Source organism: Caretta caretta, chromosome 2 (assembly GCF_965140235.1).
Source record: "Caretta caretta isolate rCarCar2 chromosome 2, rCarCar1.hap1, whole genome shotgun sequence".
NCBI classification, from domain to species: domain Eukaryota; kingdom Metazoa; phylum Chordata; order Testudines; family Cheloniidae; genus Caretta; species Caretta caretta.
This window is the reverse complement of record NC_134207.1, coordinates 227,949,710-227,973,397: the sequence shown is the minus strand read 5'-3', so window position 1 is coordinate 227,973,397 and position 23,688 is coordinate 227,949,710. Positions and strand designations below refer to the sequence as shown.

The window sequence follows — 23,688 nt, the reverse complement described above, 5'->3', positions numbered from 1 at the left end:
GTCTTTATTCAAGCCAAAGTTAATGGTGTCCAGTTTGCAAATTAATTCCAATTCACCAGTTTCTCGTTGGAATCTGTTTTTAAAGTTTTTTTGTTGTAGTATTACGTCTTTTAGGACTGTAATCGAGTGACCAGGGAGATTGAAGTGTTCTCCGACTGGTTTTTGAATGTTATAATTGTTGACATCTGATTTGTGTCCATTTAATCTTTTAGGTAGAGACTGGCCAAACCGGACAATGTACATTGCTGGCACAATGCCTCTCTGCCATGTACATATATATATCTTCCTACTGTATTTTCCACTGGTTTTAGCCCACGAAAGCTTATGCTCAAATAAATTTGTAAGTCTCTAAGGTGCCACAAGAACATCTGAAGTACTCAACCAACAATTCCAGTTGGTGGATGCAAAGAAGGTGAAGAATTAAACATTTCACAGTTAGAAATTTCAGAAGCAGAAACAGAGAAAGAAATTAAGCAGCTCAAAAACAGCAAAGCATCTTGTCAAGATAAGATTACTGCTGAAGAGCTTTAAGTTGGAGAGAATGTGGCAGTACATGAACTTTGTAATATAGCATTTGAGAGAAAGAACATTGCCTAGTGGGCTGGAAGAAATGTATCATCTATAAGTTATCAAAGAAAGGCAACCAACTCATGTGTGACAACTGGTGAGGAATAACATTACTTCTAGAACCTGGAAAACTGTTCTCCAGTATACTATTGAATAGAATCAAAAGTAGTCATAAATGAAAAACTGCATAATGAGCAAGCAGGCTTTAAACTGAAAAGACTGTGTGAAGATCACATCATTGCCCTGAGACAATTGATTGCAAAGGGCTTGCCTACCAGAGAGGATTATTCTTAAACGTCATAGATTTAATCAAGACTTTTGAGTGAATTCATAGAGAGTCACCATGGAGAAACAACCTGCGCTTCCTAGAAAAACAGAATCACTAGTCAAGAAGCTGTATGAAGGTTCAAAATGATATGTAAGGACAGAGAGTGGAGAGACCAATTGGTTCGATATCATCACTGGAACGGCAGCAGAGATTGCATCTTACAATCCCTTCTTTTCTGTATTGACAGATCATGAGATGCGAGGAGCAACATCAAAGGAAGATACAGAAGTTATGTGGAGTAGAGGAAAACTTTAAGATCTTGACTTCGCAGATGGCAGTGTTCTGTTGGACACAAATGATGATGCCATGAAAAACACCACTATCAATGTCAAATGTGAGGCTGCCAAAACAGAATTAAGAATCAACCAAAAGAAAATTAAATTCATGATCATTGAAAGAGGAGTCAGCAATGATGGTAACTATGTGATTGATAGTGATAAATATGGTATGGTTAACAAGGTGTATATTTTGGAAGCACAATCAGTGCTGCTGGCCAACTCAATTAGGAGTTGGAAACAAGAATTGGGAATGCAAGTGGAGTTTTGTCGAGATTGGCAAATATTTGGAAAACTGCAGAGATTCACACAAGAACCAAGATAAAGTTTTATAATGTCACTGAGTTATATGCTTTGGAAACTTGGCAAATGCTACAAGCCAACAACAGAAAACTTAACGCATTGCATCACAGATACTTGTGGAGAATACTTGGTGTTCATTGGTAGGATAAAGTAACTATCATGTGTTGGATCGGCCAACAGACTGCAGAGAGACAATAATTCAAGAGAGAAGGCTAAAGTAGTTTGGGAATGTTGTACAGATGCCAAAAAACCATATTCCTAGACAAGCCCTTGACTGGACAACACTTGGTAGAAGATGGGAAAAAGCTCAACAGATAACATATAAGAAAATAATTGAAAAACATGTCTCTGTCATGGAAGTAGACTACAATTAAACAACAAACATTGCACTAGACAGGTGGAAACACTGGGGTGTCTTACTGGGTTGCACAAGAGCCTCTAATAATAATAAATATAATCAGTGTTTCATTCACAGAATTATTTCTGAGTAAGCTATAGCTCGCACAGATGTCTTACTGTCTATAAGCAGAGGTACAAAAGCTTTTGTAGTGCAATAACTTGAAATATTTCTGAATTGGTTCTTGATCCTGTTCAGTAGCTGGTCTCAGTGGCAGTCCATGCTGTACATTTAAGGAAGGAATTCTTAGATCTTCCATTGCTTTGCATCAGAAAAGTTATCAGATTCCAAAAATGTTATTTAGCAGCTTATTTCAGGGGGGCTGAATATTAGTAATCCCTTGACTAAATGACTCAGTGACTTGCTTTTCTTTTATCACATTCAGTCCCATTGTTCATGAAATCATTGACAAGCATGAGTTGATTACATTATCCTAATTGCTTATGAGAGTCTTTCACCTTCTCTCTCTTTAATTCTACTTTCCTTTGCTAGATTTCTAAAAGTAAAATCAAATGCTGCATGTAGCTCTTAGAGCACTTTGAAATATTGGTTCTTAAATCAGAAATATTGATCTCTAGACAAAACTTCCAATAAGGCTCCAAAAGGGCAGAATGTAGACAGAAAGTAACACCCACAACACACATGCTTTGAAAGTTGCCACGGATAGGACTCAAACTCACAGTACTTTGCGTGCTGGTCAGGTTCAATGGCCATAGCATATCACAGTGAGCCCACTCAGTTACTGGCATCAGGCTGTCTGCAAAGTCTCTAATTTGCAACAGAGACCCAGTCTTGCTGCACATGCACTTTTCACTCTCATTGGCAGATCAGTTTACCTTAAGCTGAGCTGGAGTTACAAACTTAACCCTCAATGGCTTTTGAAATATTGCTTCCCTAAAAGGTCAGCAGGTGTCATGCATTAGCTAAATAGATAAATTGTGAGTGAGTGAAATTAGTTTGGGGAGGATCAGAAGTACAGTTTGAACCCTAGCTATGTGCAAAAAAAAGTTAGAAAAAGCAGGTTATACTGTAAACATTTTTTTTTAGGAGGACTATATCTGGGAAACTCCTTGCTCAAGTTACCCCAAATTTGAACCTTTAATCTTACCCCACATCCCCATGAGACACAGCAAATTTCAAGACAGTCCAATTAAGCACATGGATTTTAAAGCACTTAGAATAGTAAAGCACTCTCAACCTTACTTAGAGCCACATGCTATAATGTTATCAAAGTATAAGGAAAAAATGTAAAGGAATTGACAAGCAAGTATTCTCCATAACGCAAACTTTGATGCAAGATAAACCCTTACCTGAGAAAGGTACATCTCTCAGAACAGTGGGGCTCCACCCCCTCCAGAGCGAACGCCAACCATCTTTGGCCACTGTATTATTAATGTATATACGCAGTTGCTTGTAAGATAATTGGCGAGACTGCATTTTAGTTCTGATCAACTCCAGTGGACTTATTACAGTTAATGAACCCACTGAAAATGAGAAAAGATTAGGGTTCATTAGTAAGACTTAAAAACAGTCAATTATGTTAATAGAGCAATTTCCCAAACACTAAAAATAATCCAACTTTTCTCCCACCCTATATTTTTCGCTCCTTTCAGCCAAAAGATCAGAGGCTATGTCTTCATAGAGACCTAGGCCTGGTCTACACATAAAACTTAGGTTGACCTAACTGTATTGCTCAGGGCTGTGAAAAATTTTGTGCTCTGTACAATATAGTTAGGTCCACCCAAATCCAGTGTAGACATAGCAGCTCTGCCGATGGAGGAATTCTTCTATCAACTTCTATCACCATCTCTTAGAGAGGTGGATTATCTGTAAAGTCAGAAAAACACCTTCCATCAATCTAGGAAGCATTAACACTACAGCGCTACAGCAGCAAAGTTGCAGCACCATAGCTGTGTCACTAGGGTGTAGAAATACCCCCAGTGTGTGACAAACTGTACTAGTTTGCCGCACACCAGCTGGCTATGTGGACAATGCTACCACATACTAAAAGTTCCAGAATGCACACTATAAAACTTTTAGTGCATGGTAGCAGAGTCCCCATAGCCAGTTAGCGTGTGACTAACTAGTGAGCTGTACATTCAACCATGGCTTGCTGCATGCTAGTACCTGGTCTACACTACAAACTTAGGTTGACGTAAGTTGCTTTTGGTTGTCCTGTTAGCGCATGTATCTCTGGCCAATGTATGAGCCCTGTTACAGTGACTTAGTAAAACCATGTCCCAGAACTGCCTTGAGTGATGGTAGACCTACTGAGATCAACACAGTGAGAGTGTAGACACTATGTGACCTATGTCGACCCTAACAGTTCTCCAGCAGTTGGCCTGCAATGCCCAACAGTGACCACTCTGGTCACAATTATGAATTGCACTGCCATGGAAACCACAAGCCACCACCATCCTTTAAAACACCCCCATATTTTTGAAATGCCTTTTCCTGATTGCCCAAATTCACAAGCACACCTAGCAGCTCTCCCTCGTTGTGTGCCCAACCAACCGTAACAGCTCTACACACTAGACACGCTTTTGCTGGGAGTAGACAGCAGGTACTGGGCCCCCTGGGCCTGTGGGGAGAAGAGGCTGTGCAAGCACAGCTACAGACCAGCCATAGAAGTGTGGACATCTCTGAAAGATTGCACAGCGGTTGCAAGCAAAGGGGTATGAGAGGGATCAGCAGCAATGACACATGAAAGAGAAAGAACTGCTGTAGAAGTACCACAAGGCCAGGGAGGCCAACCATCAATCTGGTGTGGAGCTGCAGACCGGTCTCTTTTACAATGAGCTGCATACCATGAGTGGCAGAGACTGCACTAGTACCTTGTAGACTACCGTAGATACCCTGCTGGAGCCAGAGCGCCCTACATGAACAGTGAGAAGGAGGAGAAAAAGGAGGAGGAGTGGGAAATCATGGGGAGAGGTGTGTCTAGCCATGCCAGGACCTGTTCGAGACTCGACCATAGTCTAGCCAGTCCCACCAGCCGAGTATGGATGAGTCTGATGAAGGGGAAGGAACCTTGGGTAAGTGTGTGCATGCATTTTTTCTTACAGTGTTTAAATGTAAAGATGGTGCCCAGCTCAGCCCCAAGTTAACAAGACACAGGTATCGACTTTTCATTATTTTACTCCTATGAGAAAAGGTAGTGGTATAACAAACAGAGGTAGAGCTGGCATCTGCTTTTCATTCCCCTGTTGAGTTAGATGGGGGAGGGCAAGCACATCTTTTTTTTTATACACATAAGGATGCCCCTTGTATCCTCCTAAGAGATCTTAATGAAATTTTAATAGAGTTACTCTGCAATCCTCTCCAGAAGGTCTCTAGGGATGGCAACCTTTTTTCTTCCTCTGCTGCTGTCAAGGTTCCTTCCCCACTCTGAACTCTAGGGTACAGATGTGGGAACCTGCATGAAAACCCCCTAAGCTTATTTTTACCAGCTTAGGTTAAAACTTCCCCAAGGTACAACTATTTTACCTTTTGCCCTTGGACTTTATTGCTGCCACCACCAAACATCTAACAGATATATAACCAGGAAAGAGCTGCTTGGAAACGTCTTTCCCCCCAAAATCCTCCCAAAACCTATACCCCCTTTCCTGGGGAAGGTTTGATAAAAATCCTCACCAATTTGCATAGATGTAAACCCTTGGATCTTAAGAACAATAAAAAAGCAATCAGGTTCTTAAAAGAAGAATTTTAATTGAAGAAAAAGTAAAAGAATCACCTCTGTAAAATCAGGATGGTAAATACCTTACAGGGTAATTATATTCAAAACATAGAGAACCCCCTCTAGGCAAAACCTTAAGTTACAAAAAGACACAAAAACAGGAATATACATTCCATTCAGCACAGTTTATTTTCTCAGCCATTTAAAGAAAACAGAATCTAACACATATCTAGCTAGATTACTTATTAAGGTCTAAGACTCCATTCCTGTTCTGTCCCCAGCAAAAGCATCACACAGACAGAGAGAGCCTTTGTTTCTCCCTCCCTCCAGCTTTTGAAAGTATCTTGTCTCCTCATTGGTCATTTTGTCAGGTGCCAGCGAGGTTATCCTAGCTTATTAACCCTTTACAGGTGAAAGGTTTTTTCCTCTGTCCAGGAGGGATTTTAAAGGTGTTTACCCTTCCCTTTATATTTATGACAGCAGTAGAACACTTCCCCACACTACTCTGTGATTACTTCAGCAGGCACCACTGCAGTAAATAGGCTAGCACAGTGATACATAGATCTCAGTGGTTCAGGAGCCAAATTAGCAATCAACATTACCCAAAAGAACCACAGTAGTGTGAATTTGTTGTTTCATTTACCCTAGTACTATATATTCATGTTTTAACTGTATGACAAGGAGAAATATTTAGTTTATATTAATCAGGAGGATTAACTTTCAGCGGAGAATTAAACTGATTATTTCAGGTCATCCTAGGAAATTTTTCAAATACTCCTAAGTAAAAGTGCCTGGAGGATAAGTTTTTGCTCACATAAGTCTCTTAAAAAATGAGACACTCTCCTAAATGACTTAGGCTGACTTATTGTGCCATATTTATAAAGCTTGACCTGGTAAGAAGTGGCCGCCACTACCAGCCCATACATCGCTGCCCCTTTCCCCCCGCCACAGCAGCGGCCAGAGCCCCGGGCCCTTTTAAATCGCCACCGGAGCCTAAGGCAGTGTGAGCCAGGCAGCACGGATGGGCTGGCTGGGGGAGGCTGACCCCCTCAGCCCTGCTCCCTTTCTACCCAAGACCCTGCACCTTCTGCCCGAGGTCCTGCATCTTCTGGGGCCCAAAGCCAGGCTCCCATACCGGTAAGTCTTCTGTGTTACTTTCACCCCTGGCCTGACCTCAAAGTTAAATATTTTCCCCCTGATTCTTTCTTTATATAGAAAAGCAGCCTTTAACACAAAGATTTTGATAGAGGCTCATGGATTCCGCATATTTATTTTTTATGCAAATGTTTTAAGAGATAATAATAAATTTAGGCCTTAACAATTCAGATTTCATTTTAAACAAGTTTATTTTTAAAAAGAAACAATTTAAACAACAAAAGGAAAAAAATCTCGATTTAAATAAAAAAATTCAATTTTTTTGATACTTTCAAAAAGAATCATTCATTTGTATTCACCCTGCTGAAAAGTGCCACACAGGTTGGCAGGTTTTTAAAAAATGCACACACAAAAATATGGGATATGGATAGACCAAGTTGCTCGATGGGAACTTGATCCTTAGCTCCCAGAGGTCTCTACCACTCATTTCTTCCCCATAATACATTGCTAAAATTTTCCAAAAGGCACTGAGCCAGATGGTGGCGTATGGCAGGCTGGGATAACTACCTGTGGTGCACTGCACTTTGCATAAACACAACCACCCCTGGTCAGTACGTGTAGCACTGCAAGAAACCAAGTATGCAGGAGCATGAAGGATATACTAATTTTGGTGATTGCATGCCTTTGTAACTTGTGTCAACCAAAGATTGAACTGTAGACATGGCCTAAGTCTTCACAAAGACAAGCCCTAACTCTCCCACAATTGTTGCCTAACACCTTGTCTATGCTAGAAAAGGTTTACTGATATATTTAATAATAGCACACAGTCCTAGTAAAGAATAGCTTATACCAACAGAATAATTCTTTTGCCAGTATAACTTATACCAGTTCCCCGAACAAAAGTATGTTGGGGGGGTGGGGGGAATCACATTCGATTAACATAGATATGCTGGCACAAGTTTTACGTGTGGACCAGGCCTAAATAATTTCTGTTGTACAACCTTCCTTCCTGGTAAGAATAACTTGATCATACACTTGATCCAAAGGCCTAATTCAAGGTCCAAATGGGTTTAAATGTATTTCTATAAATAAACCTGATTTTTAAAATGTCAGTTCTTTCATTAATCTTAAATCTTACTTAAAGGTGACTTGCAATAGGGAAAACGGGCCTGCCTTTTTCCCCCCTTTTTGCTTCTTTGTGGTGTATAAAAGACAGCTTAATTTTAAATACCTTTTCTATTTGTTTTGTTGACTTTAGAAATATAAGGAATATCAAGTCTGGCGTTCCATTTGTTGGAAGACTCGGATCTCAGATATGTACACAGAGTTCTTTCACCCCTTAACTGAAAGAGCACAGAGTGGGGACTCATTAACAAACAAGCCATTTCACTATCATCCAAGCTGATAAGGATATTTCACAGACTTAAGGCTAGAAGGGACCACCAGATCATCTAGTCTGACCTCTTGTACATCACAGGCCACCAACAATCTAACATCTGCACACTAAACCCAACCACTGAAATTAGACCAAAATATTACAGCCCACAGGAAACTAGCTTATGTGCCACAGGCAGAGAACAGTAAGGACCAAGATGCACCGATGCCTGAGGCCCCCGCAGGGACAGGGAAATTATTAAATGAGATACACCCAAACAATCCTGGCATGTGATCCACACTGACATGCTGCAAAGGAAAAAACAAACAAAAACATTCCAAGGTCACTGCCAATCTGACATGGGAGAAATTCCTTTCTAACCCCACACATTGTGATCAGTTACCCTGAGCACGTGAGCAAGAACTAGCCAGCCAGGCACCTGAGAGACAGAATGCTCATTACCACCTCACAGCACTCGCTGTCCCTATCCAATGTCCAGACATAGCCATCCCAGATGCTTCAGAGGAAAGAAATTAAAAAACAAAAGAAACCCTCCCAGACTACATGGGTGAACCATGGACTAAAGAAATCCCTTCCTGACCCCTTCAGATTCCTGGCTGAAACCTTGAAGCATGATCTTTTAAGAACATAAGACACATAATCCGGAAGCGAGCCCCAGGGCTGTTGAGCCCTCCTCCCTATCACCACAAGCAACCCCATCATAGAATTACAGTCATAAATTGGACCAGCTCTCTCTTAAAACTAATTGAGTTGTTCATTCCCACAAATCTTATTGGGAAGCGGTTTCAAAACCTTACCCTACTGTCATGGTTACAAACCTTCTTCTAATTTCCAGACTGAATTTGTTCCTGGCCAGTTTATACCATTTGTTCTTGTGTAAACATTGTCCTTTAGCTTAAATAATTCTTCACTCTTCCTGATCTTTACCTCCCTAATGAATTTATAGACAGCAATAATACCCTCTATTACAGTGACTCTCAACCAGGGAATGCGTACCTCTAGGGGTACGCAGAGGTTTTCCAGGAAGTACATCAACTCATCTAGATATTTACCTAGTTTTACAACAGGGTACATAAAAAGCTCTAGAGAAGTCAATATAACTAACATTTCATTCAGATAATGACTTGTTTATACTGCTCTATATACTTTATACTGAAATATTAGTACAATATTTATATTCCAATTGATTTATTTTATAATCATATGGTAAAAATGAGAAACTAAGCAATTTTTCAGTAATAGTGTGCTGTGACATTTTTATGTCTGATTTTGTAAGCAAGCAGATTTTAAGTGAGGTGTAACTTGGGGATCCGCGAGACAATTCAGATTCCTGAAAGGGGTACAATAGTCTGGAAAGCTCATCCAGTATCCTCTCATAATATAAGCCCTCCATTCCCCTGATTATCCTAGTAGCTCTTCTCTGCACCTGTTCCAGTTTAAATTCATCTTTCTTGAACATGGGTGACCAGAACTGTACACAGTATTCCAAATGAGGTCTTATCAGTGCCCTTTACAATGGCATTAATACTTCTCTACATCTACTGGAAATGCCTTGCCTAACATATCCTAGGATTGTATTTGCCTTTTTCATAGCCACATCACATTGGTGGCTTACAGTCATCTTGTGATCAAACCCACACACCCAGGTCTCCCTCCTGTTTTGTCACTTCCAACTAATGAGCACCCAGCGGTAGCAGAAATTCTTATTATTAGCCCTTAAGTGCATGACCTAGCACTGTGTATTATTGAATTTCATTTCTTTTCTGTCACTCCAGTCTTCATGGTCATCCAAACGTTCCTCTATTTCGATTCTCCTCTGTATCTCCTCCCAATTTTGTATCATCAGCAAATTTCATTAGTACACTAGTAGTCTTTGTGCCAAAGTCATTAATAAAAATATTTTAGAAGATCGGTCCCAAGACTGACCTTGAGGAACTCTGCTAGTAAATATAGGGAGAGGTTAACTCACTGACTCCAACTACTGCGACGATCAAGTCCAATATGTTGTCTCCCAATTGTTTACAGGATGTTTGTTTGACAATCAAAGATCTTTAAACAATTTTAATAAAAATTCAGTACCCTCTCAATCAGCTACCATGTTCTATATCTGTCACAGCCCAATCCCACCAGTTCTCCAGTGTCCCTAAGGACTCCTAGGAAAACAAAGAGAGAGCATTTCTTGTGTAGAAATATGCAGAAAAAAAGTTTAAAAAAAATCTAGCTCTTTATATATCATAAAGAAGCAAAAAGGTGCATAAGTTCAAATTATTTTTCCTTTGCTAGTAATCTTTAAAGTAGAGTGTGATCAGTGTTATTTATTGTTTATTAGACAACGAATGAGAATGAAATTAATTTGTCTTTAGCAGCATATGATGGGGTAGCACCATAGCCAGGTAATGAAACAGTTAACTAGAGACAGAGAGTAATTAGTAAATCTGGTTGCACCTGGAGGGTGGGCCAGGTCCAACTAAAGGTGAAACCCAGCTGGGGAAGGAGTTGGGTGGTGTGCAGAAAGGGAGAAAGCCCAGCTAAGAAGAGGGTAGCCACGAAAAGACTGTAGTCCCTCTCTGGTTACTAAAATGGATGAAAGGCCTAGAAAGAGGTAGAGCTACAGTCAGCCCAGGGAGGCACTGTGGGAAAAAGCCTAACAGAAATCCACAAAAGTAACAAGAAGCCTGAAGCAGCAGACCTTAGCTGCTCACAACAGGGTCCCTAGACTGGAACCCAGAAGAGATGGAGAGCCTTGGTTCCCTTCTGGTCCACTTAAGTAGGTGATGGTGAAACATTCTGACACAAGGGGAGAAGGACTATTGAGTTTGGAATGATAGCAAATTTGGCTTAATATATAAAATAGCTGGAAAAGGAATACTAAAGAAAATGCCATAACATGCAGATAATTTATGACTCACATCTGCTTATGGAGCCTGCAAGAACTGGAATGTGGTCATTGTCTTTTCCTAGTTTAGATATCAAAACTTCACTCAGTTGATCGTAGCTGGTAAAATAAATTACTGTACTTGGAACTGCCATTATTCTAAAATACAAAAACAAAGGAAGTCTATCAATTGTCACAAAGAAAACCAGATGCCTCCAACATAATTTAGATCAGTTATCAAGTATAGATTTTTGGGGGGGGGGGGGGGGGGGAAGAGAGTAAATAAAAAAGGATAAGCATTTCAACTGTGTTATGGATGAAGGAAAAAACTCATCATGTCCATCTCTTGCAATTCACAAATGTCTACCAAATCTCCATTAACCAACTGTGTGGTAAACATACATGCATACTGGGTTCTTCTTGAACTCAATTATTTTCATAATCTGCCTTGATAGGTTACTCAGAGGTCTTATCAATGCATACAATTTCTTTCAAGTCTGATAGTTTGGGCCACCCTTATTCATGCTGTAAAGGTACTACTCAATACGGACAAGGGTGGCACAATCTGGCCTTTAATGATTATGACAAACAACATTTATCTAATAATCAATTTCTTACCAAACCGAATCTTATGTTCATGCATGTTAGGGTGAAAAACATAACCCCAATTAGTTTTTCCTCCCAAATAGTAAATATACTACTGCCTAGGTTAAAGGTAAGCACTATCTGCTGCAACAAGGACATTTGAAATTCAGAAGAAAATTCTAAATCCATGCACTGGGACTCTAAAGGTATATCTACATTGCAATAAAACACCCACAGCTGGCTGGTGTCAGTTGGCTCAGGCTCACATGGCTTGGGCTTCAGGGCTATAAGACAGCAGTGTAGACGTTCGGAGTTGGGCTCGGGCTCCCAAACCAGATCATCTACACCAGTGCTTCTCAAGCTATCTGATGTGGGGGACCAGCAATGTTTTTTTTTTCCAATGTGTGTGCACCTGACCGGTCCGCGGACCACCACTTTGAGTAGCACTGGTCTACACTGCAATTTTATAGACCTTAGCCCAAGCCACCTAACACAGGCCAGCTGTGGGTATTTTACTACAGTGTAGATATACCGTAAGATCCCCTCTGCTGGACGGTATGGAAGGGGGCAAGATCATGCTATATAGGCAGGTTTATTTATGCCTGGACTTAAGCACTATCTCCATGACAGGTTTGGGGATAAGCACATGCCCCTCTCCTTTGCATCTCCCATTGGCTAGCTTAGGCAACTCCCCTGCCTATCAAGCTAGCTTTATGGATCACTATCTGTCCCCATTCATTGTACAGGGAGCCAAGGTGCCTAATTCAGACTTTGTGGGATCACAGTGTTGCTCAGATTTTCTAACTTTTACGTGCCACAACTCTCAGTGTCACAATGACTAAGTCCCTTTGTGGATCTGGGCTCTATTTACTAAACTGAGATTTGTCACTCACTTAGCTACTGGACAGTGATTCTTTTATCTTATCCAGCATGGGTCACATTTGTGGATCTTACTTCTTGAAGAATGAAAATGTTGGGGTAAGCGCATCTAAATTTTCCTATTCTTTAGCATAATAAGGACCACAGATCCTACAGTTGGATTTTATCATCAGTGTGTAAGTAGGTAAAACAACTTAGCCTAACATAAAACAGAATTTGAAATAAATACGCATAGAGTCTTTTTCCTGAGTTACTATATCATGCAACACCATTGTCCCTAAAACAACACTGGATGAGGCTTACAAATCAGCTTTGATATATTTACTGAAGAAATGCATGGAGAACAATTAGGCAACAGTGCAGATTCCTTCCTAAGCAATGTATGCCTCCACCCAAGAGGCCATTTCTATTCCTAGGAAGTGTAGCCTGAGTGCTGAAGAATAACTTTTTGTCTTGCCTGGCTCAGGTATATACTACCTGATCCACTTAGGGTATGTCTACACTACGAAATTAGGTCGAATTTATAGAAGCCGGTTTTTTAGAAATCGGTTTTATATATTCGAGTGTGTGTGTCCCCACAGAAAATGCTCTAAGTGCATTAAGTGCATTAACTCGGCGGAGCGCTTCCACAGTACTGAGGCTAGAGTCGACTTCTGGAGCGTTGCACTGTGGGTAGCTATCCCACAGTTCCCGCAGTCTCCGCTGCCCATTGGAATTCTGGGTTGAGATCCCAATGCCTGATGGGGCTAAAACATTGTCGCGGGTGGTTCTGGGTACATACTGTCAGGCCCCCATTCCCTCCCTCCCTCTGTGAAAGCAAGGGCAGACAATCGTTTCGCGCCTTTTTTCCTGATTTACCTGTGCAGACGCCATACCACGGCAAGTATGGAGCCCGCTCAGCTCACTGTCACCGTATGTCTCCTGGGTGCTGGCAGATGTGGTACTGCATTGCTACACAGCAGCAGCAACCCATTGCCTTGTGGCAGCAGACGGTGCAATAGGACTGGTAGCCGTCATCGTCATGTCCGAGGTGCTCCTGGTCGCCTGTGTGAGGACGATCAGGAGCGCCTGGGCAGACATGGGCGCAGGGACTAAATTTGGAGTGACTTGATCAAGTCATTCTCTTTAGTCCTACAATCAGTCCTATTGAACCATCTTATGGTGAGCAGGCAGGTGATACGGATTGCTAGCAGTCCTATTGCACCATCTTCTGCCGGGCAGGCAAGAGATGAGGATGGCTAGCAGTCCTATTGTACCATCTTCTGCTGAGCAGCCATGAGATGTGGATGGCATGCAGTCCTTCTGCACTGTCTGCTGCCAGCCAAAGATGTAAAAGATAGATGGAGTGTATCAAAACAAGAAATAGACCAGATTTGTTTTGTATTTATTTGCAACCCCCCCCACCTCGCCCCCCATCTAGGGGACTCATTCCTCTAGGTCACACTGCAGTCACTCACAGAGAAGGTGCAGCGAGGTAAATCTAGCCATGTATCAATCAGAGGCCAGACTAACCTCCTTGTTCCAATAAGGACAATAACTTAGGTGCACCATTTCTTATTGGAACCCTCCGTGAAGTCCTGCCTGAAATACTCCTTGATGTAAAGCCATCCCCTTTGTTGATTTTAGCTCCCTGTAAGCCAACCCTGTAAGCCGTGTCGTCAGTCGCCCCTCCCTGCGTCAGAGCAACGGCAAACAATCGTGCATCTGAGTTGAGAGTGCTGTCCAGAGCAGTCACAATGGAGCACTCTGGGATAGCTCACGGAGGCCAATACCGTCGAATTGTGTCCACAGTACCCCAAATTCGACCTGGCAAGGCCGATTTAAGCGCTAATCCACTTATCAGGGGTGGAGTAAGGAAATCGATTTTAAGAGCCCTTTAAGTCGAAATAAAGGGCTTCATCGTGTGGACAGGTGCAGGTTTACATCGATTTAACGCTGCTAAATTCGACCTAAAGTCCTAGTGTAGACCAGGGCTCAGATACTTATGACCTGAAAGCCTTGAAATAGCCAGGTGCTAGACCACAAGTAACAAGCTTTATCTCATCAGAGCTTCACTTTTGTCTTTATATAGTTATAGTGCTGGATGGGCACTGAAGGCATACTTAGTGCTTTTGCTTGGGTCAAGAAGATTGTAGCACTATGTTCTGTGATTTATGGGTTATGGAGTTTGCTTTAAGGAATAATGATAGGTTTGCCTTGATAGCCATGAAAAATGCAGTATTGGTACTCTGCAGATAGAGCTCTTGAGCCCAGATCCCAAAAGATATTTGAGCCCTTAAATTCCACTGATTTCAATGGAAGTTAGGAACTTTAAATACCTTTATGGATCTGAGCCTTAATTCCTGTTCTTGCCAGGATGATATGATGCTCTCAAAAAACCATCTGACAAAGAGGGAACAATGATATTGCACTTGGAAGTATGAAAGGTATTAGCATAAGACTGGTAGTCAAAGGTTTGATGTCTCTGCACAGCTACTGAGGATGCATCAAAGAGGCTGGATGGAGAAATCTCATTGTCTGGCTGAAGTTATAGTCTTGCCTCTGAAGGTTTCCAGATGTAACTGATAAGTTAACTTGGGAAACTTGTAAATTGTCTAAAATTAAACACTTAGGAATAAGCATACTCACTGGTCAAAATAATGAAGTATAACCACCCTTTAAAACATGTTATGGAATATATGAAATTGTAACTTACAGCGTTGGAGGAAGTCCACTCCATAGTGATTTAATACCCTCTATTTTAATAATTTTCACAAACGCATCCTAAAATAATAACCAAATGCAGATCATTAGTTAGTTATTTAACTCTCCAATTCATGTAACAATTATGTTGGTGGGCAGGAGATGGAATTAAAAATACACTGCAGGAGAAAGTAGTACACTAAAAATGGTTTGTCACACTAACACCCCAATTCTGTAAATACTTACACACATAATTAACTTTAAGTACTAGTTCCTCCATTGGTATCAATCAGAATATTCACATGTATAAAGTTAAGCATTGTACATAAATATTTGCAGGATCAGGACCTTAGTTTATAACATCAGTAGCCATCAAAGAAGCTTGATGGATATGACTGGGAACAAATTACTTTCAAAACAGGTACAGCACAGGCAGCAACTGTGAAAGCTTCCCCAAACTATCCCACCCACACACCTCTACTGTCACCTGAAAGAACTACCTCCAAGTATAAGAAGATAATTCACTCTCCATGCTTAGTTAGTACTTGACCTCTAACAGCAAAAATGAATATTATGCTTGGCCAATTAGGATGGGGTTTTATGGTGATGTAGACACCATCGATAGAAACTATGTGGACTACTATCTACTTTCAGATTGGTCACCAATCATTATAGGATGATGATTTTCTGTCACTACCTACCTGTACTGCATTTGAATATATGCCCTTTGTTTGTTATACCATTAAATATAAAGAATCACTTCCTCAAGGGAGGAAAATTGGCACAATTTCATTAGCTGATTTACCCTAGCTGAGGATCTAGCCAAACGTTTGTTCCCCTAATTAATATACTTTTTGTTGTGATGTGATTCCAGCAAGATAGTTAATGTTTACACAGGGCCCAAAGTGTGCTGGACACTTTACAAACTTGCTCCAAAGAATTTGCAGTCTAAAACAGTACAGAGGAAGGACGCGAGAAGGGATGCAACAAAAAGTAATGACTGAGCAGGGAAAACATGCATCTTATTAGTTACATGCTATGTTAACAGAATTTGATGTTAGTTCATGCAAGAGGCTTTCAAGGGCAAAAATATTAAAATATTTTTTTTAAAACTGCAATTTCTTGAAAATTAGACACCCAATTATATGGTAATAAAGGACCGTTTAATTAGCCTCAATTGTCCATAACTACTTTCCAAAAGTAAAAGAAAACTCCAGAATCTGGTAAAATTAATCCTCCTCTTGTATTCCCCACCAAAATGCCAATGGAGAAATGTGCATAAGATCATTTACCAAACAAACGGAATTTAAGTGACTTACTAAAGATTATACAGTGGAGTTGACTGAAAAATGCAGACAAATATTTGTGGAAAAAAAATCTATTTTGTGAACATTCATTGAAATTTTCAAAAAACTTCAATCACATGAAAAGCTCGTAAAAAAATCCCCCAATACTTTTCATGAATAATTTTTAAAAATTGCAAAAAAGCTCACTGAAATTTAGAAAATTCTTGAATACCTCTATTATGTAGTAAGTTTACACAAAAGAGTTAAGAAAAGAAATCTGGTGGCTGAAGTGGAGTCCTGTGCTTTATTTTCTAGATTCTAGTGTCTCTTCTACAAAATTGCTTCAAATCACCTGGTGAAATCCTGGTCCCATTGACTTCAATCGAGCCAGGATTTCACCCCTGTACTTAACTAGGACAACCTTTAAATTGGGCTAATAATGCATATATAACTCAGTAAAATTCTGAAAGATCTGCAGATAGAATAGTACAATAAGTACAGATAATTATTATTATGCATGTATTTCAGACTGGGGAGGGAAGATCAGTGGGTCAGTATCTTGGCAGGAAGAAGTTGTGGCTTCCCTTTCCATCTCTCCTTTGTCTTAATTAGTCTATGATTGTTCTAGGTGAATGTGTGTGAGAGAGAAAAAAAAGACAGATCGCTTCTCAAACACTTTGGATAACTATTAATAATTGTATGTTTTATAAACAGATAAAAGTAACTAAAATAAAATGGAACTCAGAATAGTGGTTTAGGAATTGTGGGTGGAACCAACAGACCTGGTTCTAGTTTTGGTGCAGACACTTATGATTTTTAGAACTTTTTACCATAATTTAAAGTGAAGGAATGGTATTCTGCATATGCACATATGCGCAGTATACCATTAGCTACCCAGAAGATCTTGTCAGATGTGCATTGACTGGATAAGGCAAGGCCCTGCAGGAGCCATTATGCTTGGAAATCAGCACAAAACTGGACACACAAAAATAATAAGCTCAGCATTCATCCATTCTTCCTAGAGTTGAAGTTCCAATTTAAAAAAAAAGGAAAAGGAATAATATGGGAGCTACTAAGTACTGTTTTGTGTCTACATTTAAGGTTTTAGCTTAGGTCCTGCATGCTGATTAACGAAAGTGCAAAAACCAACCCTGCAATCTGATCTGCATGGATCTGAACCTTACTCTTTTACAGTAAGTAGTGTGTCAGAAAGAAAAACAAATCTTACGAGATACTTGCTATATTTAAATATGTTGATAAATCTTCTATAAAATCTGCACTGTCAAAGTATGTACACTCCTAGTGATATTGTCTTGCAATATGAAATCCCTCTCAAACAACACTGGATAGTACATGAACTCCTTAAGAGGTTTAATTGGTAGAATATCAGTGTTTATCTTTAACACATTCCCAATATACTTAGTATTATAAATATAACTTCCTTACCAACATCCCTCTGAAATGGCCAGGTTTCTTATACCAGGGTTTGCTGTTCTGATCCTCACAGACATATACATGATCCATAAGGCCATTGGAGTATACAAAACATTTTCCTAATAAAAAGTTACATATAAGGAAACAGTTAACTCCTGCAATATCTTTACCATTCAATAGCATTTCTAAATCAATCATATAGGAAACAAATATGCTGGTCTGACAACTGGGGCAGAATAAACTTGGAAAGCCAATAAAGGCTGGTATTAAAAAGGGAAAGGGAGGAGAGCAGCAAAAACACCTACCAAACACATCTCAGCTAGACTAAATGAAATTGCTTACCCAGACTCCAAAACCTAGAGTTAAGAATTAATGGAGCTGGCGCTACATTAGTGGCTGTTGAAGGAACAAGAAAACAGGAAAGGATTTGGATATAATTAAATCAGATTTCATTTATACCATCTACCCTCTGAGGTAGGTACTATTATCCCCATTTTACCAATGGGCAAACTGAGGCACAGGGAATTTAAATGACTTTGCCCAAGGTGACACAGGAAGTCTGTGGCAGAGCAGGGACTTACGTATTTTGATCACCATCTCATTTCTTTTCTTGCTCTCTCTCTCCTTTGTTAATTATATATAAGTAAATAGCAAGAATAAATTGGTACATCTTTGACAGAAGTGTAAGACCACAACATATCATTTTAGCTTTCTGTTCACACAAGTGACCAAATCAGAATTATTGCTCCTTTTCAAAATTCTCCTCAAACTCTGGAGATGGGCTTTACTATTGAATTAGGATTTCAGTAATCATGGTTTTATAATAATAAATCTCTTGTAGGAATATTTAACTGAAATATATTGATGTCTATTTCTCCTTACTCGACTGTATATAGTTTTGCAATGCTCCTGTGCTCTTCATAGTCAAAATACTGATGCAGTCAGAAGAGTGACTATGTAAAAACGGCACCTTCTTACATAAGAGATCTTCCTGGGTGTACTGAGTTATATCTAATTCAGAGTGGTAGCCATGTTAGTCTGTATCAGCAAAAAGAACGAGGAGTACTTGTGACACCTTAGAGACTAACAAATTTAATTGGGCATAAGCTTTCATGGGCTAAAACCCACTTCATCAGATGCATGCAGTGGAAAATACAGTGGGAAGATAATCTATACAGAGAACATGAAAAAAATGGGGTTCCCATACCAACTCTAACAAGACTAATCAATTAAGGTGGGCTATTATCAGCAGGAGAAAAATACTTTTGTAGTGATAATCAGGATGGCCCATTTCAAACAGTTGACAAGAAGGTGTGAATAACAGTAGGGGAAAAATTAGCATGGGGAAATAGTTTTTACTTTGTGTAATGATCAATCCACTCCCAGTCTTTATTCAAGCCTAATTTAATGGTGTCCAGTTTGCAAATTAATTCCACTTCTGCAGTTAATCATTGGAGTCTGTTTTTGAAGCTTTTTAATTGAAGTATTGCGACTTTTAGGTCTGAAATTAAGTAAGAACACTTCAACCTCCCTGGACACTCAATTGACTAAAATAAGTTTTTGCTACTTTTTTTACTCCTATTGACATCATAGAGTCAACACAGCTATAAAAGAGAGAACTAGAATTTTCTCTGGCTCAGCATCAACATAATTGTCAAGTAAATTCAAACTAGGGTTGCCAATCACACACTAACCACACAAACTCAAACAACCTTGCCCCGCCCCTGAGGCCCCGCCCACTCTCCCCTACCCTCACTCACTTTCACCAGGCTGGGGCAGGGGGTTGAGGTGTGGGAGGGGGCTTCAGGCAGAGCCTGGGGCACGATGTTGGGGTGCAGGATGGGGTGCAAGTTCTGGGAGGGAGTTTGGGTGCTGGAGGAGGCTCAGGGCTGGAGCAGGGGGTTGGGGTGGGGCGGGGGAGGCAGGGTGAAGGCTCTGGGAGGGAGCTCAGGGCTGGGACAGCGGATTGGGGTGTGGCAGGGCTGCTGGCTCTGGGAAGGAGTTTGGGTGCAAGAGGGGTTCAGGGCTGGGGTTCGGGAGAGGGTGAGTGGTTCAGACTCTGGCCAGGCGGCGCTTACCTCGGGTAGCTCCTGGTCAGCAGCACAGCAGGGCTAAGGCAGGCTTCTTGCTGCCCTGGGCCAGCGTTGCTCCTGGAAGCAGCCAGCACGTCCCTGTGGCCCCGGAGAGGGGGGCAGGAGGCTCCGCGCGCTGCCCCTGCCTCCAGGCATTGCCCTGCAGCTCCCATTGACCACTGTTCCCAGCCAATAGGAGCTGCAGAGTCAGCACTCGGGGCAGGAGCAGCATGCAGAGACCCCCCGCCGCCTCAGGGCCCGCAGTGACGTGCCAGCCACTTCTGGGAGTGGCGTGGGGCCAGGGCAGGTAAGGAGCTTGCCTTAGCCCTGCTGCGCCGCCAGACTTTTAGAGGCCTAAAATCTCCCAGTTTGGCTTCAGTAACCTCCAGGAGATAGAGCCTGATTCCAGGAGACTTCCTGGCAAAACTGGGAGGGTTGTTAACCCTAGTTCAAACTGCAAGATCAAGTTTTGCTTTCAGTTACATCTGTACAACCCAAATAACAATACTGGAGTTGCAGAGTTGTACCTGAGGGCAGAATTTGGACCTCAAAAACATTACTACTAGAGATGACATGCAAGTCAGAAAGAACACACAGTTGGACTTTCTGGTCCTAGTTGAGTCTGCAGGGCTGAAAGTTGGGGCAGGAAGGGATGGGAATCTTTTCTTTAAAAAAATAAGCAAATTCGAACTAAAGCCACTGAGACAAACACAGAACCTTACATCATCATTTTTCAGAGTAGAAGTACACTTAAAAAAGATTTGGAGAAAATTATTAAGATGGAAAGTATTTATAAAGATATCAGATTACTTTAATTATTTAAAAACCTGTATATTTACCATTAGCAAATGAATTGCTTTGGGCTTGCAGTCGAATTTTGACAACATCAAAAGGTGTCACTAAAACAAACCAAAAAAGAATCACATGACTTTTTGATGTATACATTTTAGATGTATTATTTCCTCCTTAGGAACACACTGCAAGCCCTGGAAGAGTAGCAGCACATCAATTCTGATGCAATGTCATGAGCTTCCACAACTACTACAATAATTATTTCTCAGAAAAAGAAAATAATCATTTTGCAAGGTGTGACTGGATCCCTGGGGTGCAGCCTGGGACTGTGGGACCGCTGTGCCCCCTTAACTCTCAAGCCTAGGTGGTCTCTCACAATGCTTTGCTAGTGACAAGCAGCAAGTCCCTCCAGGTGCTGCTATCACTCAGCACAACCGCATGTGGAGCCCCACACCCAGCTAGATTGCATGAATGTATCCAGAGCCACTCATGAATCACACAGAGAAAGGCACCAGCCAAATCCCCCACAGTTCCCAGCCTTGTACCTCAGGAATATACCATCTTGCACTGCTCAAGACAAACCGTGCAAATGTATTAATTGGTTCACTACTTCATTGATGGAAAGTGGATATAGACCAGCCTTTCTAAACCTGAGCAACCACCCTTACCAAACACTTCAGGCAAACTCACTGGTAAAAATAAACAGTTAAACAAATTTATTGACTACAAAAGATAGATTGTAAGTGAAAAGTTAGAGTTAGTTACCAAAATAAAAGCACAGAGTCTAAACTCTCAACCCTATTAGACTGGGCAACATTTAGATGAAACAGTTTTTCCTCACCCCACTGAATATTGCACTCCATAATACACCCTTGAAACCTGGGTCAGTCCCCTCTATGGGAGTCTTCAGTCTTCTGAGTGTCCTGGTTGCTTGCAGCATAGGTGAGGGAATGAGAAAGGCCACGCAGTAGGCTCCTGTGTTCTGTTTTATACCCTTAGTCCATGTGCTTGGAGAACACAAGTCCAGGCATGTCTAGTGGGTATTGCTGAGTCCCAAGGTGAAGCAATACCCTGGTGTGTCTCCTGTCAGTGAGTCGTTGAATTGTAACTCCTCTGCTGGTCATTGGGTGATAATGTCTGTTCACAATCCACCAGGGCCTTGGTTACCTGTTCCCTTGTCATTATCTCTGGAAAGCTAGTATCTGAGCACTCCCCAAACCCACAGCACATTTTAGTGACAACCATACAGCACATTCTCATAACTTCATATGCATTAATGATATCCATATTTAGAACAGTGGGTTTCAGCAAATCATAAGCTTTCCACTGATACCTTACATGGCATGCTTTATACGCAAGATCACAAATATATCTAAATGAAGAACATGGGGTTTACAGGTGCTCCTCCAAGGTACAGAATGTCACACAAGGTATCAGCTAGAGAAAACAGAGAGGCTGTTTAACAGATGTTTTGCTGGACTAAGAATAGCTAATATCCTATGTGGCTTGTAGGTGACCAGCTATCCCTTTATCTTTTAATTTCCTCCAGACAGACTGACATAAAATGTTTAGAAGAGCACGGGGATTATTCAAAACCTAATCAAAGAGGTGTGTGCCATTAAGCTGTACTGTTGAATTTGTATAAAACCGCACAGCAGAATCATTTAAATGGCATACCACAGAAGAAACAGTGCATGCCAATTAAGCAATTGTCCATATTATCAGAGCAACATAGTACCCACAGTGTGCTAGTGTATACGTATCTATTTCCTTAATTGATTTTAATGGCAATCTGCAAAGTAAAAAAAGTTGACTTGTGCTCTCCTCTGCTTCTTTACATGCGTGGGGGACTGGCTTTTTTGTTAAAAATCAGCTCTCTTTTCACTTTAGAAATTAAAGTTTGTCTATGCTAAAAGCTACAGTGACTGGAGGAGTAGTCAAATATGACATCTGAGGAGACCCAGGTCACATCTATGTTGAGAAATTTACAAAAAAAAAAAAAAAAAAAAAAGATCCCCGTTGGTTAACAGTTCCCCAATGTAGACAAGGCCTGAAAGCAGAACAACTAAGAGGTAAGGGATCTTTAGTGAGACTATTTGCTAAACAAGAAATGTAACACCTAATATAATTACCATTCTTAACGTACATGGAAGGTTGCGGGGAGAGGAGGATGGTTTTATTAAAGATCCAGACACATCCACCCTGTCAGCTAAGGTGTAAGAGTTCATAATACACATGGTTGGAGACTCCTAAAAGGTCCTCTGGCAAATCCAAGGAAGATCATACATCATCTTATTTTGGCCTTCTTTATATATCATAATATAGCCGAAAAAGGGCAAAAACACAATTAATAAAAAAATCCTCTGCAGCTCAACTAAAATATTTTCCACAGCATGTCAATAAGTAAAAAAACAATACTAAAGTTGAAGCAATTCATTTAGCAACAATATAGCATGGAAGTTTATACTTGCAAACTACAACATCTGCTAATTATTTCAGGCTCTATTTGAAAAAAAAAACTATAGTAGGTCACATGTGATCTCTGCACAACAACAAAGTGATGGATGCTCATATGTTTTCTTTATCTGTTTTCCACTAACCAACAAAATTAAGATAAATCAATACTAGGCACTTTAATACAATAGATTAAAGAGTGTCCACATAAGGAGTCTGCAATTAAAATGAACTAGAAACTGATTTAGTTATACTGGTGCAGTTTCTGTGTGTACACAAGCCCAAATATGCTACGGAATTACGCACTTTTGCTTCAAGTTTGTCTTTTTTGCTGCAGAAACCCCAACATTTTGTTTTCCATCTTCCCTCCTGGTTGGGACCTGCCAGCAGCTGGCTCTTGCTCTCCAGATTTCTCCATTATGCAGTGGCAGTTGGATTACAGTGAACGTGATCAGCACTGCTCCATGTAGTCACACAGAGTTGAAATCTATTTTACAGCCAGGGAGAGGGGGAACCAGAAGCATAAACTAATGAGCTGGGCAGTGTGGAGAACAGTGCAGCTAGTAAGGTCCAGGGAAATGAGCTGCTAAAG

The 23,688-nt window shown here is 40.7% G+C and overlaps 1 protein-coding gene across 5 annotated transcripts in view; it reads right to left on the bottom strand.

The window, feature by feature from the left end:
• The window catches only part of SLC25A40 (solute carrier family 25 member 40), a 74,728-nt gene that overhangs the window by 39,178 nt on the left and 11,862 nt on the right, over positions 1 to 23,688 (bottom strand). For 4 of the 5 annotated variants that reach the window (XM_048838065.2, XM_048838063.2, XM_048838067.2 and 1 more), the window contains 5 exons: positions 20,690 to 20,749; positions 17,791 to 17,897; positions 15,072 to 15,139; positions 10,947 to 11,071; positions 3,181 to 3,354 (listed from right to left, as the gene is read on the bottom strand). In XM_048838065.2, coding sequence (XP_048694022.1) covers positions 3,181 to 3,354; positions 10,947 to 11,071; positions 15,072 to 15,139; positions 17,791 to 17,897; positions 20,690 to 20,749 — 534 coding nt within the window. The remainder of the gene's footprint in view (positions 1 to 3,180; positions 3,355 to 10,946; positions 11,072 to 15,071; positions 15,140 to 17,790; positions 17,898 to 20,689; positions 20,750 to 23,688) is intronic. The other variant, XM_048838066.2, reaches the window with a different exon arrangement.